This window comes from Cyprinodon variegatus, unplaced genomic scaffold (assembly GCF_000732505.1).
Source record: "Cyprinodon variegatus isolate N-32 unplaced genomic scaffold, C_variegatus-1.0 Scaffold488, whole genome shotgun sequence".
Taxonomy (NCBI): Eukaryota; Metazoa; Chordata; class Actinopteri; order Cyprinodontiformes; family Cyprinodontidae; genus Cyprinodon; species Cyprinodon variegatus.
In genome coordinates, this window is record NW_015150941.1 from 24370 (window position 1) to 42957 (window position 18588).

The 18588-nt window shown below is 36.3% G+C and overlaps 2 protein-coding genes across 2 annotated transcripts in view; both read right to left on the minus strand.

Annotated features, from left to right (window-relative positions):
- Nucleotides 1–306: 306 nt before the first annotated feature.
- Nucleotides 307–932, minus strand: LOC107094524 (ras-specific guanine nucleotide-releasing factor 2-like; the record flags this gene model as incomplete). The annotated part of the gene is made up of 1 exon (XM_015390205.1): nucleotides 307–932. A coding segment is annotated over exon 1 (276 nt), but the record flags the coding sequence as incomplete, so codon positions are not given.
- A 1662-nt stretch (nucleotides 933–2594) lies between these two features.
- msh3 (mutS homolog 3) overlaps nucleotides 2595–18588 on the minus strand; it is a 51353-nt gene continuing 35359 nt past the window's right edge. Inside the window, exons 21-24 of the mRNA XM_015390206.1 lie at nucleotides 16652–16838; nucleotides 6757–6889; nucleotides 6457–6625; nucleotides 2595–2958 (exon numbers count right to left, since the gene is read on the minus strand). Coding sequence (XP_015245692.1) covers nucleotides 2877–2958; nucleotides 6457–6625; nucleotides 6757–6889; nucleotides 16652–16838 — 571 coding nt within the window. The 3' untranslated portion in view covers nucleotides 2595–2876. The remainder of the gene's footprint in view (nucleotides 2959–6456; nucleotides 6626–6756; nucleotides 6890–16651; nucleotides 16839–18588) is intronic.

Sequence of the window (18588 nt, forward strand, 5' to 3'; positions counted from 1 at the left end):
AAAGTTTAGTATCGTGACAACCCTAGCACCCATAGAGCTTGTATGTTACTTAAATACATCTAAGGATACCAGTGGAAAGTTAAATGGAAGGTAATCTTACTTAAATGCATATATGTATACTAGTGGAAAGCTAAACAGAAGGAAAAACTGGGACATAAAAAGGTGCACAAATGACATCCGTTTGGATAATATTCTACATAATGTGTCACATGATGCATAATTTTAAAATTTCTACACTCTAAATACTTAAATGTTTGGGATTCTTTACAACCATTTAAGGCAATAAAAATAACAACAATACCTTACCTGTTTCTCCAGCGCCTCCTTCCCTGTCGTGGATATCTTTGGCGCCGGTGTGCGCTCGCAGGTGCATCCTTCCAACAGGTAAATCCCAGCTGGTCGTGCGCTTTGCTCATTTTCAAAGTAGAACAATACATTCTGGTAGAGGGCGAAGAACTTCTCTGACCATCGGCTGTTCTCCGCCGTCTTCTTGCTCAGGTAGCCGCGCTTAGTCCCCTCTTTACGCGCCACCGCCGACAGAAACAGTGCGTGTCCTTCGTTGTAACGAACGCTCTTCTGCATTTTTGCCTCACGGCTTGGAAGGCAGAGAGAAGAAGATGGAAGTTTTCATTGTATGCCCATGATCCCAGCAGGGTTCATGCTAAACTTTCCCCACCAAGAGGCTCTTCAGTGCCGCGATGGCGTGCGAAAAAGTTGCCACGGTGATGAGAGCGCAGCGGAGGAAGAACTCATTTTGGAGATGCGCCGATCCAACAAGCACCAGTCAGTAAAGAAACGCTTCTCTCCTCTATGAGGAGAACTGAACCAGGAGGGAAAACCCTCCAGAGGAGAAACAGAGATAGGATCACAGGGCGACAAGCTGTAATCCGCTTTGGCGGTTGTTAACTCTCTCCCTCTTGCGCTCAGAGGCGCAGTGTCTCCATCGGTCTCCCTCTCCCTTATGCTCACTGATCCTGGAGTTGGTGAATTAAAGGCGGAGCGAGAGTTGCTCGTTTCATCAGGAGAGATATAGAGAAGAAACTGCTCTGCTTAATAACAAGTAAAAAGATTGAAAAGGCTTTTTAACGATATTTTAATTAGACTTTTATATTTGAGCTGGCCGCTCTTTACTCCAATATCCCGAAACAAATTCAACCTGCCTTGGTCTCAGCACAAATGTACCTGCTTTGAAAGTTTAAAAGGTTTAGCAGAGAACAACAGGGAAAAACTTAATAATAATCGCAAATAGTCCGAATAAACACATAAGAGGTGGAGATAAGTTATAAAACATAAAAACTCTAACAGAGCATAGTTAAAACTACTATGTTTAACTAGAGTAAATAACCTGCAAACCAAAAAAGAAACATGCAACTCTGAAGGAGCTATAGAGATCAATAGCTCATGTAGGAATATGCAAACTATGAACTTTGGACTCTACAAATTATTATTAAACAGTTGCACATCATCTGTTCCACATAGAAAGGCGTGCTGGTGGTAGCATCAAAAGATGTTCACAAATAAAAGGAATAGATTTGTCTTTAAACTCACAATTATTCACTTCTTTATTTTGAGCTGGCACATAAAATCTCAAAGTGCATACAAGTTTCTGGTTACATTTTATGTATTTAAAGTCCAAGGTTTCCTTCACATTTTAGTTCAGAACATGTTATTTGTTTAACATTTGTGTAACTCTTTCATAAACAGATCTGATGTAAAGTAACAAATGAGGTTATTATTCCATAAAATACAGGGCCTTTGTTAACTTTCCAATCACTTCAACATTTTTAGGCCTAAGAGCTTTTTCTCAACCAATATTTGAGAGAAAAATGTATTTAATAACAATCTCCTCTCCCACCCTACCCTAGATTTAAAAAATAAAAAAATAAAATTTTACATTTTTACCTGCTTTACTTTTATACGGACTATTTTGTTCTTGCTATTGTAATGGCAGGTATTCCTCGTGTTTTCAGGCATAAGATGTCTAACTTGTTTATTACTTGAATCAATTCCTCTGCTTTGGGATTTACCTTAAGGTGGTGCCAGGTGTCTGTCCGCCAACCTGTTACCAGTCTTAACAATACAAACCATTCTCATTTCAGTTCAGTTTATAAACATGTGCAGTTCCTATTAGGAAATATCTTAATTAGATAGAAGTGACATATAAGCTGGTCTATTGTCTTAATGGTATAGTTTCAGATATGGTGCATAATATGAAAAAAAAAAATTAACTTCATGCCATTTTTTGAATCGTATGAAATCCACTTCCAGCTACTCATGTTTTATGGATTTAGATAAATTCACATTTTATGCACCAATCTAGCCTTCACCTGTTACGAATCCTAAATTTGAAATATGAAATAAATAACGTTGTCACTTTGTTTACAAGAGTTTATCATTGAACATAATTCTACAAAAAGAAATATCAGATTTGTCTTGTTGCATTCAATGGTCTTTAGATTGGGGGATGGGGCATGCTGCAAAGGTCAACCACCATGTATATTAATCCATATTTTAATATAAACCAAAAGTAAGTGATCTATTTTTATTCAATAATCAAGCAACTATAAGTTAAAAGTCATAAAAGAAGACAGGTCAAGCATTTTTATTTATTTTTCCACCAAACACACAAACACAACTGAGTTTTCAGTAAAAATATGATCAATTAGTACTCAACTGACGTGATGACAGGTTACAGTAGCAAATGTTTTTAAATCATTACCATATTCTGAAAATCCAAATACTATAAAATCAACAAGCTTCTTTAGGGAAAAGGTTTAGTGAGCATTTAGAAATGTTCTCCAGGCATGTTCAGCTATTGATTGCATAATTTACTCCTTCAAGTGTTTATAGTCCAATGATCATTGAATGCTGAGACATCAAGAGTTTGACTGCAGCCACTTTAGAAGGGAGGATTTATCAGAGATGCTCCAAAGATCTGAGAGCAGTTTCTTATACTTCCTAAAGAGAAACACAAAAACACAATTAAATGTTAAACAACTTGAAGCAGAAAATCAAAGCAAAGTCAGAAAACTATACTCAACTCCTTTGAGTATGATAGATGAGTTGGTCTAACATAGACCAAACATAAAATAAAAGTTTACACCAATGACGTATTTGGTATGTGTGCTGACAGATATTTTACAGGGTGGAAAGGACTGCGAATAAGGAGCAATGATACATTTTAATAGACATAAGATAATATAAAGGAGACATAATTTATTTTTCTACAGGTAAAGTATAAACCTCGATTTATACTGTATGTCAATCTTCTGTCAGTTCTTAGTGGAATCCTGGGGTGCACTCCTACAGATAACCCTTATGCATCAGCATCAACAACTGATGGATTGTAAAGTCATTCCATACATTTTTTCTCTTCAACTTCCTTCACTGAGAGGCATTTCTGTCAGAAAGCTGAAACCTTCATATCAGCAGTTTCCATATTCATCGCAGGTAAAATTACTGTGGAGTCTGGGGTCTTTATCTTCAACACTGCAATTGGCAAATTAAGGCAGTAAAATATTGAGTCTCAGTTATCCATTTTTAATTTCAGCAGTGCTCTTCAAGGAGGCAAAACATACATAGTTATCAGAAATTATGAGCCCTTTTAGCTTTACACACACACACACACACACACACACACACACACATACATATATATAAATATATATATATATATATATATATATATATATATAAATTGTTGTGCTTCAAAATCTAAACAACCTTCCATTAAAGACCAGCTGCACAGCTGAATGCCAGAAAGGAGAGAATAGCAGAACATAAAAAAAAATATTTTTTTAACTACTAACGTAGCACAGCAAATTTCACATGTAGTTATTCAGTACTGATGCAAAAAAATAATAATTTAAATTGACAATTGGAAAACTTGCACAGGCAAAATAGACATGAGAAATGTTGATCTAATTTCATAAGTCCTAATTCAGTGTTCATGTCTGTTCATATAACTTTTGCCCATTTTCAAACTTATTTTTCCTTTTTTTGGTCACACATTGTCAAACAGATCAGATCCCAGAATGCAATTAAAACAAACATTTACATGCATTAAGAAAAAAAAAATTCAAAAAGTTTAGGTAAACATTACATTGTCCCTAACTATGATTAAGCAGACCCAGTTCTCATTACTGACAGAGTTGAAAAATCAAAAGATTTCTTCAATAGATCCTGAAAGAAAACAGATAGTAGGCCAAACCACAATAAGAATAGAATCTGTTTTAATGGGGTTAAAAACATTTTTTTTAAGGGATTATACCTGATTCTGCACAGGTTAATTAATGAGCCCTGACCCCAACTGCTGTTTTTCCCCCCTTGAGAAACGCTCATTCTCTATGACATTCACAAGATTATTCATGTGCCTCAAGCTAATGTACCATCCTATGGAACCACATTTTTATGTATGTAACAGTGGCAGATAAAATGTTACTAAAGCATAAAGTAACACACAGCTATGAGCTGCTAAAATATATTGAAGTTACCTGTCTAGCAGCACTAGAGTCTGTTTTGAGCAATCTAGTCTAAGGCAGTACTATAATGTTCTCCACCTAGAGTAATTTATGGCTACATTCACATTAAATGTGTTTATGCTGCGTCAATGTTATGCTTCAGGTCCTTCTTCTCTTCGTCTGTTGTTCTGTTAGGCTGTTAAGAAGCCTGTGGGTGCAATGACAGGCAGTGGAGATATAGCTGCTGTTCATCCCCTTGAGCTCTGACAGTTATGCTGTTCTGTACACATAGCCTGTCTGGCACACGCTGGAGGAACTGGTGCTGTACAAAAGGCTCTGTCTTTGTTGTTGTGCTGCTGGCACAGAAAAGCCATCGCAGGTTGTCGCTGGTTATGAAAAGTCCAGTCTTCGCCCATCATGCAATTAATCAGTCAATTGTTGCTGTCAAATTACTTCTTTTAACTCATAGTACATTAGGTAAAAAGAGTTTTTCTTATCCAGAAAATCAGGTATAGTTCTTTTAAGGCTTTAAGACTTCAAGTAAGCACATTCAGAGCCATTAACCACGAATGCAGAGACAATGTAACAATGTTAAACCTATTTATAGCTGAGGTCCAAATTATTTAAGACTGCATCAAGAGTTCATCCAGAAACCCAGGTTAGCAACTAAAGCAATGACCATGATTCAACAACTAGGAAGAAACAGGGCAAAAGTTGAAACGAAGATATAAAAAAAAAAAAAAAGATTAATCGGTTTGATAAAGAGAACTTGAAGTTGCAGATGTGCATCCTGTTGCATCTGTTATGAAACTGAGTGTTACAGCAGTGTAATGGTTTGGGATTTTAAATTCTGCTCCCTAGAAAATGATTACCTGTTTGTGACCCTAAGCTGGACAGTGGTTCAAATTACTCAGTTAGTTCAAACATTTATTTGGGACAAAAAAGTAAAATGAAGGTTTTGGAATGGCCTAATCAAAGACGAGATTGTGTTCCTGTGGAATGCATGACTGTAAAACAAAAAAAATCTTTTAATGAAGTTCAATCAAAGAAATTAATCTACAAAACTTATGGTGAGCTGCTGAAAACACCTGAATTGTTTCCCTAAAGTCTGGACCAGTCCGGCCAGTTGTTGGCCTTGGTTTAGTTATTCTGAATTAAAATCACCATATGAAATCTGCTCGTCTTCATTCAGTTTACTTTTGTACAATTACAATTTCATTGATGACTTCAAAAAAGTGAATGTGACAAAACAGCCAAAACCTAAAAATCTTTTAACATTTGTGATACTTTCCACTGCACTTATGATACATGGCTGAATTCAATATAAAATCCGATAAACTGAACAAAAATTAGACTGGATGAAAGGACTGCAGCAACTAATTAACCAAGATACATAAATGAGAAATCATAAATCTAAAAAGAAAATATTTATTTGATGCCGTTCCACATATGTTAAAAACATGTCTAGCAGGCAGAAAACGCATGGTAGTTTCAGAGACTTTTAAAGCCTCAGATAAATTAATAGTTCAAAATAAATCCTTGATTTTTATTTGTATGCCTTTCTTTTTTCATGGTACAGTGACACATTTTGCAGCTCAAATGCAGGAGCTCAAGTATGAAATCAAGTGCATTTAAGTGTAAAAGTTTGAATAAACATTAGTTTAATAGAGATGAGTCTCTGTTTATGTCTAGTAAATCATTTCAGAGCTGAATCTTAGCTTTAAGTATCAATTCTCCATCTGGCTTCACATATTTTAATCACTTGTAATTTGGATATTTATACTGAGATTAACACTAAGCACATTTGAACAAATGTGCTTAGTGTTAATCTAAAAGCAAGATTTTGTTCAACAGTTTTAAAAAGGTAAAAGTATACAAACAGCTCACCGTGTGCACACATTATAGAACAAAGACTGCATTACTGTCCTGATCTTAATGTGCAAAATAAGTGCACCCTTGAAGGAAATGTCAAAGTGAATATATGTGCTATATATACCTCCTGGCATTGACCATAGTCTCCAGCTCTCTGGCTTTGCGAGAGGCGGTGTGTAGTATCGGATCAGGAATATCAGCCAGCCGGGCCACGTTGAGACCATAGCTTCGCCCTGCAGCGCCTTCAGTTAACTGATAGAGGAAGGTGATGAACTCTGGCTGAACCTCTCCATCTGGCAACATACACAGTCATATACAAGAAAGTATTCAAGTGCACCAAATCCACCCTAAGATAATCTTGACCATATTTTGCACATACAGCATGAAAACAATTGGTGAGGTAAGCAGAAAAGTGCAAACATACTGTCAGAGTCAGTGTTGGTGTCAGGTTCATTAAGTAAGAAAGCCATATGGAAGTTGGACACATGTTCAGGGTATACCTGTTCCAACTCACACAGGGGAGGATAATGGGTCACAAACAAGGTGAATGCTTTCACCTGTGAGGAAAAAAAATATATTTTGTTTGGTTAGCATTAGGCATAGGCCATTTAGCAGTATCAAAGTGTCCCCTGTATGAAAAACACATATATATATATATATATATATATATATATATATATATATATATATATATACATACATATAAAAGCCAAAGCAAATGGAAGCTATGAAGTTTTTTTAACAACTAAACAAAATGTAGGAAAAAAAAGCAAGAAAAGAGCTTCAACTTGAACATCGTCTTGATTCAGTCCTACTTCATCTCTGTACCCTGCAGCCAGAATATTGAAATAACAACCAGTATACTCGTTGCATACTTATTTATTTTTTCACCTTTCAGTGTTCGCTTAAGTTGTTTTAACACCCAATTTGGCTCTACTTGCCACCTAGCTCATTTTTCTGCCTTTGGTGCAAACACTAACTTTGGCTTTTCAAACTCTGAAAAGATCAACTAATGGAAGACAGTTCTTCACCTTAGCCAGGGCTGAAATAGAGAGGCAAGATGAATGAACTCTGGAGTTAATAGTTCAGAATGAAAAAATCAAAGTAAGTGGTCAGTCTCTTGGACTGCTTCAGACATCTGTAGAAAACATTTTATCTGTTATTGCTGCTCCATGAAGATGGCTTCTGAAATCTCTTTAGTAAAAACAGATGCATTGCCTTTACTTTTGCTTCTATTAATAACACAATCAAGTGAATAGAAATGTAAATACATATATGATACATGTTAGAAAATGTGCCTCCTATATTTAATTGCTCAAACAAAGTAATCACTGGCTCAGACAGTTTTAAATCTCTGCACTCAAGTCTGTAAAAAAAGAAATCTCAATTTTTGAGGTCTAAATGAAGTGAATGTCATCTTTTTGACAACCAACCAGTAAACATCTTCCTCTTTCCCCTGTTACTGAAGCTGCATCCAAGCCACTCACTGACAAGGGGACCTCTGACCGTCATCAGTACGCAATGCAAGTGAAGTGTCTAGCACATGGACACAATGAAAAACAAATCCTGGGCTGGGCCTTGAACCGACAACCCTTCGGTTAGAGTGCAAACTCCTGTTTGCACTCTAATCTACATCATGGAAATAAGCACAGGAGACTGGGGAGGATTTTGTAAGTTGAAGCACTTTATAATGCCATGTTTTAACAGAGCTCTGAGGGAAACCAGAAGGCCCAGTTTAAAAGCAATCCTAACAACACAAAGTCTCTCCCAGCATTGAATGCTGGATTACACTAAAAACGAAGAGCTATATCACAGTTAGTGTCCACTTCATTTCAATGAAGTGGACACTAACTGTGAACTGAATAAATATATATTTTTCATTTAAAATGTATTTGATTACTTTGATATTTGTCAGCTAACTGCAATCCATCCCTTGGGGAGCAATCTTTTTCTAGAAGGCCAGCGCTATGAGTACTAGGCTACCACTCCCCCATCATGCTGTAGCTCTCTTTTTTTTTGCCAGTAAAACATGTGGTTTCCACATAGAGTGCAAGACAACTTAGAAAGAGTTCCTCCACACTGACCAAACTTTGCCTCTGGATGGTGCCTATAAAATATAAAGACTAGCAAGGCTAGCCTGTGCATCCACATTGCAAGAATGTGTACAACAGAATGTAAACTTGGAGGAATTAAGCCAAGCTATGAAGTTAAGATTTTTATTTTGGGGATGCAATTATTCAAAGGGTTCTTTTGTGACCAGTTGTATGCATATCTAAAATAAGAAGCTAGCAACTTAACTGCACCTTATGTTGAGGTATAAAAACAAAATGTACATTCTTCACAGCCATATTATCTTCAGACAATTGTTGTATCAAGATATAACCCCAGATCAACAGTCATCAGTCTGATGTATCCTCTGTCTAGGACCACAGAAAAGAAAGTCTGGATCCTTCAAAAGATTCAAAGAAAAGTGAAGAAACCCTTTCTGAATACTTTAGCAAATATTTTACATTCTCGTTTTCTTTTTTTGTGGGTTTACTGTATGACTGGATTGGTAATTTATCATTCTTATCAACATGGAGGAGCAAATAAATAATTTGTGTCTAACACAAATATGGTTTCACTCTGAAAAGCAGAGCATTCCCTACAAAGGTACAAAAAGAACAAATCAATAACAGACATGGACAAATAGACAAATCTGTTTCTCCTCCTGCACTGAAGGTTACAAGTAAAACTGTTTTTCCAACAGGAGGCTGCAGTCAGAACAATAATCTGATTGGCTTCTAATGGCAGCTCATTACCAGACCCCTTAGGGTGCCCCGAGAGCTTGGTTCGTCAGAGCAATAATCTGATCACATTAGTGCTGAAACAATTCATTGACTATACAGTGATTAAAAGCCTACTGAAAGAGGAATTTCAATAACAAAACGGTTGTCTTATCACATTTAGGGCAAAATTTTACCTGATTACAGATGTGTTCTGTTGCAGTAAACTAATTGTGGGAAAACAGTTTCAGGACAAATTCCTCCTCTGGTGCTGTGGTTCCCAAACTTTTCTTGCCAGGGTTCCTTTTTTTACAAGCAATATTTATTGCACAATAAAATAAGCCACAATTTTCTTTTAATAACAAAACAACAAGCTTTTAAGTGCAAGTGTTCTAATTGTTTATTTCGGGGTGTAACAGAATTTAACCATCCTATAAATCATTATTTTTTTTTTTTATTATTCTCATATGGGACACATTCATTCACATCCTTTCTATCACGCCCCCACCGCAATTACACTGCATGCTTTCAACTTTGGAGTACCAGTGCTTTAGTGTAGGTGCTTTTTCAGCAATTAAGAAATACACAAGATAATTTTAGATTCTAAGCTTGTGTATTCATGAAAGATCAGGTGAAGGCAAGATGTTCATTTAGAAATATTATATTATTGTTTAGCCACATCTGCTTTGTACCTAAATGAAAAAAAATGATTATTAGAGCATGAGAGAGGAAATCCTGGTGTGTTCAACAGTTTATGGATTTAAATAAAATAGCTCATCTGGAAGAACCCTAATCTTCCCCCGCTGGTATACATTAAATTGACGAATCTGTGCCGTTAGAAGTACAATTATTTATCTACCATAACCCATTTGTCAAATCACATAAACATAAAACCAAGTCTCGGGAGTAAATTCAAACTTTTGATTTTTTTTTGTTTTTCCATTCTTATTTACTGAAATTATCTCTTCACATAAGTCTAGATTCTTATGCAAATCATACCAACCAAAAAGTGGCACATAAACTGTATTAAAACCATATGCAAAAAACAAAAATATTTTTTAAAATATTGGACACATGTTCATTGGCTTCAGTTTAATTACTGTTCAGTTCATCAGTCTGTTTTAAGTTTGTTTAGAATAGCTTTCTAATTGTTCTGTGCACCAATCAGAGTCATTTAGGAATATGTATCTACCAAACTGAGTATAAGCCCATTGTTTTCAGCGTAGACTTTGTCTTAGATTTATTCATTGCTTGAAAATGCATAAAGTACCTTAAGTATCCTTGCTAAATCTGTCTTTTCAACAAGCACAGCCTTGGCTTGGTCTAAGAGTAACTTGCATTATGGGACATGTAGTCTAAATGCCTCTTGGAGGGTGAGGGTGAGAAGTCATGAAGTCAGCAAGTAAGAACCCTGGAGAAAGCTTAAACTGGGGAGGCTTTTTTTCTCCTTACATATAATTTTTGTGGCCTTTTCTTTTCTTTTCTTTTAATAGCAATGTTTTATACTGGTTTTACGTTAATATTTTTATTATAATGACCTACAGGGTTTTCCAAATATTAAAGTATCAGGAAAAATCAAACAACATAAAGACACATTCGAAGTATCAACATTTAAGTGTTGCGCACTGCAGGCACAAGGCTGTGAAAAGAGCTTAGATGTAAGTGCATCAGCATGAGCACGTCCCACCATTTACTCCCACACGCAGGGATATGTTACACAAGATATCTATCCATTAGTGTGAAGCTCTAGGTTTCTGTGTTTCCAAGAACATGATTCCATCTTTGTAACATTTGTGTTGTCACATATAATGCTGAGTCATGGATTCAATGGTGAACAGAAAATGAAAATCTGGAATCAAGTCCAGACAGCATTGGATTCTAAGTAGATCCCAGAAAATAATGTAAGGTTCTTTAAAGTGAATATAAAAAGGAGAATTAAATCAAATAGACAAATAATTAACTAGCATCCTGCCAGTTATAAAGCAACTTTTAAAAGCCGTGTTCTTTAACAGATTCTCACTTCTCCCTTCAAAGGTAAGGTGTCTAATAATTACAGGGATATACTGACACAAATGTAATATATTATCTATAATTATGTTATTTATTATTGCATATGACCTGAAAGTCTCAATCTTTATGTTTTCCTTGATGTAGAAATAGCTTTTTATAATTTCATAGGATAAGGTTTGCATTTGTGGAGGCAGACATCTTTTGCACTACTGCAGCACAGAGCTGACAAACTATTGACTGTAGAGCTCACCATTACAATGTGACTGCGGCAAGTTAGGCCTGTATACCAGTGTTGTTCTCGTCAATGATGACAATGAAGAAATTATCTCATTGACGCTCCTTTTCTTAATGACCACGAGAACTGATGAGCTAAACATGAATCTTTGATGAGGAAAACGTGACAGTTAACATAAGCTGCCCCCCGTCTCTGGAACTCTCTCCCAGATCATCTGAGAGCTCCACAACCACTGAATGATTTTAAAAGAGGCTTGAAGACTTTTTTATTTAAGCAAGCCTATTCTGCCTCCACATGATTTTTATGATGTTGATTTTTATCTTTGATTTTATTTGCACTGTGTAGCACTTTGAGATTTTTGTTAATGAAAAGTGAGGTACAAATTGGATTTATTATTATTATTATTATTATTATTATTATTATTATAAGTGGGTTGTCTCTCAGATTTTTAAAATGCGTATTTGTGTTGTAATCTGTTAGACAAGCGAAGCCATATCAGCCGTGCTGCTGCATCCTGTTTGGTCGTATCACCGATGCACATTCTGCATGACCACAGATGGATCATGCAGCAGTGGCATGGGAGATAATAAGCCGCAATGGTCAAGTACTACGCGCTAACTCTGACATACTCTGCTCTTCCAGCTGTGCTAAGGCACAGCGCTTAGCTCCGAATCACGCTCCACACGCTCCACACGCTCCACACGCTCCACACTCATGGTTGGCTCTCAGCAGTATGGCTCTTCCTGCCCTCGCTACTTAATTGACTATATGTGGCTGATCATCCTCTGCTAAGGGTAAAAAAATCAGTATCTATCAAGATTTGATTTCTTCTAGCTCACAAGAGGTGATGCAAAACCTGGATAAAGAACCAGGTAAGAAGGTACATAGATCTTTGAATATTTCTCTCTCATAGTTTTTGTTCCCATCTATACAAATATGATATAAATATTGATCTGTGTGTAATGCATTATTCATATTACATCAGAAAGTGTTTGCTTTGGGATGGAAACCTTATATGTCTAAAACCATTCCTTTATTGTACATTTTTGTTAGCTTGTCTGTCTGCTATTTAACCGATATGATGTGTTGAACTAGATCTGCTATATACCATCCTAGACAGACTAATAAAATAATTTAAACTAGACTTACACTGGCCATTGCCCAGTTATTATGTAGACAACTGATTTCAAGTGCAAGTCTGTGGGTTTTGTGTTTATTTTCGTGAGTGAACCCATCTTTCTGCCTAAAACGGTGACATATCACCTGGACAACAGAGGTAAGGGGAGACAGCTTTCCGAGCTCAGGAAGGCGTGGCCGAGAATCAATGTCAGAACAGCAGCTTAGAGAGCTCCAGAACCAGGAGGAGGTGGCCAACAAGGCCATCCTCAATGGCTAAGGAACGGTGGTAGAGGCGCTATTAGCATTTTTTAAAAGCCACTCACAAACCTCTTTAGAGCGCAGGGCTTAAAAAGCTGCACTGATTATTGATATTGGGTATTGATATGAATTTAATCAGTATTTTAATCTATCCTGAGCTGTATATCAGGAAGAATTAAAGGTTTATTTCTTTAAAAACTGAGATCAAGGAGGAGTAGTCCACCTTTTAACATTCATCATCTGCAAGGCAGGAAAAAGGAGGAGAGGGACTAAGAAGTCATGAAGTCAGCATGTAAGACCCCAGGAGGAAGCCTAAGCAGAAGGGGCCTTTTTTCTCTTACAACATATCTTTTTGTGGCCTTTTGTTTTCTTTTCTTTTGATAGCAAGTTTTTTTCTGACAAATCAAAGCTGTTATGCAAGCTACCAAGCTCCCTCCTCTAGCCAATAACAGCTCCCTGCTGCATAAACAGCTACCAACACATTTTCATTCTAAGTTCTGCAGAATTATGTAACAATGATTTTATCCAAGCCTAAAGCAAAATGGAAAACACAATAACTCGAAATAAGTTTCAAAAGATTTGTCCTTATTCATCAACTTTTGAATGTTGCAACCAAGGCATATTGTACACGGCTCTCAAATAAACAGAATAAACCCATAATAAAATACCATGACTGATTTTATCCAGCTGTTCGGCTTTGATTACACATTAAGGAGAAAAAGAGTCAAAGTAATGAAACCAAAGAAAAGCAGCTGTGGCTGTAGAATGAGGCGACAGCTGCATTCTGGGATATAAAGTCGTCTTTTTAGCAACTTTCTTTATACACAACAACACTGAGAATGACAACACAAAACTTCATGTCCAGAGGTCTATTTAGACAGACTACTGTTTCTAGGACTGAAGAGAGTGATTCAAGAATGCTGCAACGTTTTGTAAAGGGTTGTTGTGAAAAACTTACAGTCCAACTATTCAATTCTATTTGCATAAGACCTGAAGCAGTTGTGTTAGGAACTGGTGGAATCTAATTAAAGTGCTAAGCTGCAGTCAAACTGTTTCCTTTCTTGCAAGGTGTATTGGCTTTTTGATTACCTTAGGTAACTGGTCTAAAGGTGAGAAAATGAAAAGGCTGTGCTACTGTTCTAATCAATGTGTGCATCAGAATCAAGAAAGTAGAAATTACAGCGGTCAGTTCCTTTGGGATAAGGAAAGTTAATTTTATAGCTGTATCAAAATCTCATTTTGTTTAACCTTCAAAGATCCAGAACACTGAGAAATTAACACTGAATACATTTAAATGTCTAAATTTCATTTTCAGTTCAATACATCAAGTCAATCACATAAGTAATGCTCATTCAACTGGTGGAAAGTGACTGACAACCTGTATACATCCAGTGTTTAACTTTGGTTCAATATTCCCTTGCATCTGAGTAGTACGCTGGGCTGACATATTTTCTCATAAAAATGCATGTTTTTCTAACAGTCATCTTAACCTCAACCTGCTCTCATTCTTCACATGTAGCTTGAAGAACTACACAAGTAGCGAGAGTGCGTGTTGACGATGAAACTCGGCGTGGAGATGCCCAAACCCTTGAGCTACTATTATATTAAATAGCCATACTCTTGGCTCTTCAAATATAAAACACCCAGCAGTTTTGTGGGAGACCTAAATCCTCATCCTATAGCCAGTTTTAGTCTCATTTATTTTTAGTTTATTACGTTGTTGGTGGTTAATTCTGGTTGCTTTTTGTGGGTCAAAACCCCACAGTACAGTACTGGATCATAAAAAGCTGGCCTTAACATGGTCAACTGTTGAAGGGTCAAAGCCACATTTGATAGACAACTTGATTTACACCGCACAGGAATTCACAATTCACTCCTGCGGTATATTGTGAGCACATAGTAAATACATATGTTTACTCATGGGACAGGAAGAGATGTCACAAGTCACACTTTTACTTTAATTGCCAAAATGTACACACACACAATAATAATTTAAAGCAAGCTTTAAAGGCTACATTTCAGTGTTTCTGTCTCTACAGGGAAATTTGCTTCCCTGCATTATCTGAAGAGTTTTTTTTTTTGTCATTATGTAATAATACCAGAACTGGTCAGTCAGAACAAAGAATTGCAGAACAAATACCAGCTTTCAAAACATTTCTTTAAAAAAAATAAGGAAAAAATATAATAAATGGCATTCAAATTTATTCAATTGCAAATATATATCACAATAACAACCATTAACCACATAAGCATTTACACTGTTACTGCCGTGGTGACAAAAAAAGTCTAAAGAAAATAGGTAAACGAGACGTTGGTGTTCAACCAAGCAATAATTCAATAAACAACTAATATTTTTCCAAATTCAAGATCAGATGCTCATTCGGGTTATTTTCGGCCATCCGATTTGGCAAATCCCCTTTTCCCAGAGTGACTGCTGCATAGAGGAACGTGCTACGACAAGCAAACTGGCCAACTGTTTAGAGCCCAAAACCACAGAGCATCTGGACTACTGTTAAAATATTTTGTGTATAATACATTTAATCAAATATCTGAATATATCTTTGTGGATGACTATTAAAAAGAAAAATAGGCATTATTGTCTTTTATCTTTTCTTGTTTGTTTTTGGGGTTTTTTGAAAGTCTTTTTTTTTTCACAATCTCATCCCAGACCCTTCATTTTGGATCTGCCGTTACCCCTAGCAACCCCATAGCATTTCCTATCAAGGTCCCGATCTCGGCATTTCACAAACTTGGATTAACATATACAGAAACAAATCTCACCTCTTTACTGTTCCCTCTATGTATGTTATTGTACTTGAGCTAGTGTCTATTTATGCACATGCGTTTTCTGCAACTTTCACAATTCTTTTAAAATGCGTATCATTGAGAGCATGTTACAGTCTGTAAAGCTGCTGAAATCCCTCAATGTTATTTTTCTACATTTTTCACGTTTCATGATTATTCAGTTTTCTGAGATTTGTCCAAAAGAAAATACAGTCAGATGTAAAGTCCACGCTTTATTCAAACCTAAACTCTAGGCATGCTCCTCATTCCGGAAGGGTATTTATTTTTCAATTTGTAAAAAATAAATGCAGTAAAGCTCTTGAACAAATCTATTCAATATGGCTCTACAATGCCTTCTGCTTTGCACACACTGACAGCAAAAGTATAAGGCTCACTTATATTTCCACTAAAGAAAACTGATTTTAGTGATTTATTTGAATGTAAAGACTGTGGAAACAATAATGGTAAAAATGGGTCGCAGAAAACTACAGAGGAATCTGGAAAAAATTCCTGTTGTGGAAATCTGTTAAGACTTTTTTACACTGAATGAAGTCACACATTTAGACGCAGTTTAAAGCTTCATGTATCAGACTTTTCTTTGATGACAGATATGGTGGCATTTGTGGAACCTTAACTGCAAAGATACGTTCATTGTGATAACTGTTTGTACCGTATCATTACTACAAAGAGCACCGTAGAAAACATCATTTTTTTTACAGTTGTGTTTGAAGTGTCAATATATTGTATTGCATACCAATTATGTGTCACTGCAGAAGAAACCTACATTAGGATTCAATATTTAAATTCAACCATGAGCAGTAATGGATAGATGGGATATAAAAAATAAGCAGAATATTAGAAATGGGTGTAAATACTTGTAAATCTATGTATCATATCTTTTTTCTACTTACTTTTCTATGACACGTTTCTCTCTTATTACATATTACAGTGCTATTTTTCAAGCTTCACTGCATATCTATTTATTGATGTGCTCCATTTCTAAGGGGCTCTTAATGCAAAAATCCTGTAAAACTTGCAAATGAATTATTTTATGAACACAAATTACATTAAGAAAGCAAGTATTGTAAAAATGATCAAAGATGCCTTTATGTTGTTCCACACACAGTGATGAAAATGAAACAACTTACATCTCTGATGAAGTATTCCAGGGTAGCATAGGCTATGGCAATCCCATCATGGGTGCTAGTTCCCCGTCCGAGTTCATCGAGGATGACCAACGAGCGTTCTGTTGCTTGAGAAATGATCTGCGAGGCCTCTGTCAACTCTTCCATGAATGTGCTGCGGCCTTTGAAGATATTGTCTGAAGCTCCCATTCTAAATGTCAGGAAGAAACATCAAGTTTATAGCAAATTGACTGAACACAGAAATAAGTTTGTCCAGTTCAAGATATTCAGAGCATCATTTCATTATGTAATGCTGACAGTCAACAAACAAAAATGCTTATATCTCACCAACAAAAGAAGATGTTTGTTAGCATCACCATTACAATTTGTCTCAATTAGTAGAGTCAAAAAGAAACATTTTCCCAATTTTATTTATGGGCAAACCCATTAGCTTTGATTCATGTTTAACAGGTTAAAGTAAGACATAAGCCTTGAAAGTGGTTCTGGTCATTAGAGTTGTTTTGCTTTTGTTTATGCTTCTTTTGTAATTGTTTTAGATCATCAAGCTAATTTTGATAACACACAAAAATAACCTATACACATACAATGATCAAATTTTAAAAGCTCTGCAATTCCTGGAGCAATTCAAGATGTACACCTTTCCACAGGAGCTGTTGATCTACAAACTACACTGCTTAGAGGATCATCAAGGTCAGCCTTCCTTTATCCAGGACTTGTACAGGTCAAGGTTCAGGGAAAAAGCAGCTGACATCTCTGCAGACCCCTCAAATCCTAGAGACAAATCGAATCTTACATTCAGGCAGACTACAGAGCTCCGTTTGTCAAGAATCAGCCTCCAAAGACAGTTTCCTCCCAAAAAAATGCCAACCTTATGTACAGTACACAACTTCTGTATTTGTGAAACTGAAACCGGACCGTGACTGACTGCCATGAGGGAGTCAGAGTGAAAATCCCGCATGGAGCATTTATATCATGGGATATATTTTTAGATAATCCAGTGTTGGTCCTTGGACAAGACCGTTAAGGCGGTCTGTCTACTTCATGATGTAAAATGGACATACTGGCTACATCTGTGTACATATGAGGTGTGAAAAGTTGTTGCATTATTTCCAAGAAGACTCATGACTGTACTAGCTCAAAAGGGTGCTTTTACTCGATACTGAGAAAAGGGTCTGAATACTTATGAAGATATGATATTTCAGGGTTTTTGTTTTTTTTTTATAAATTGCAAAAATTTCTTCATTTTTGTTTGTTCCAGTCAAGATGGTGTGCTGATGAGTGTAAATCATTGAGAATAAAATGAACGTTTTGGGATTTTTGCAGATGGCTGCAATGAAACAAAGAGAAAAATGAAAAGGCGTCTGAATACTTACTGAATACATATATTAATACACACACACACATATATACATATATACACACATATACATATACCCGTATAGTTAAACATATTGTATGGATCTGGCTACTCTGAATGAGCCAAAGCAGTAAAAAAAAAAAAAAAAAAGTCCATGTTAATGTTTTCAGATTAGTGAAACAGCATACTGAATTCTTTCTAGGGGAATGAATCGGATCTCCGTCTGCTGTTTGATTCATCTGAAACAAACACATAACCAGATCTCTTTGCCAGTCTGCGCTTTGTGCCTTGAAATGAGCCGTTTTTCTAAACCGACTTTCATCTTTTCCTGTGAATGAAACACTAGCAGTCGTTACCATGGTTGCACCACACATGCCTTACAGGAAGGAGGCATGTCAGGTACGCTGCTGCATTTCATTCGCACGTTCTGTGCCTTAATTCAGGCCCGGAAATATGGCGAATCCACACTGGGAGAAAGAATAGATAAACATTATCTGACACCAGTTGGTGTATTGGTGAAAGGATGCTCAGCAGAAAACACAGCAAATCTCTGCCAACTTAAAAAAAAGACTCTACCAACTGG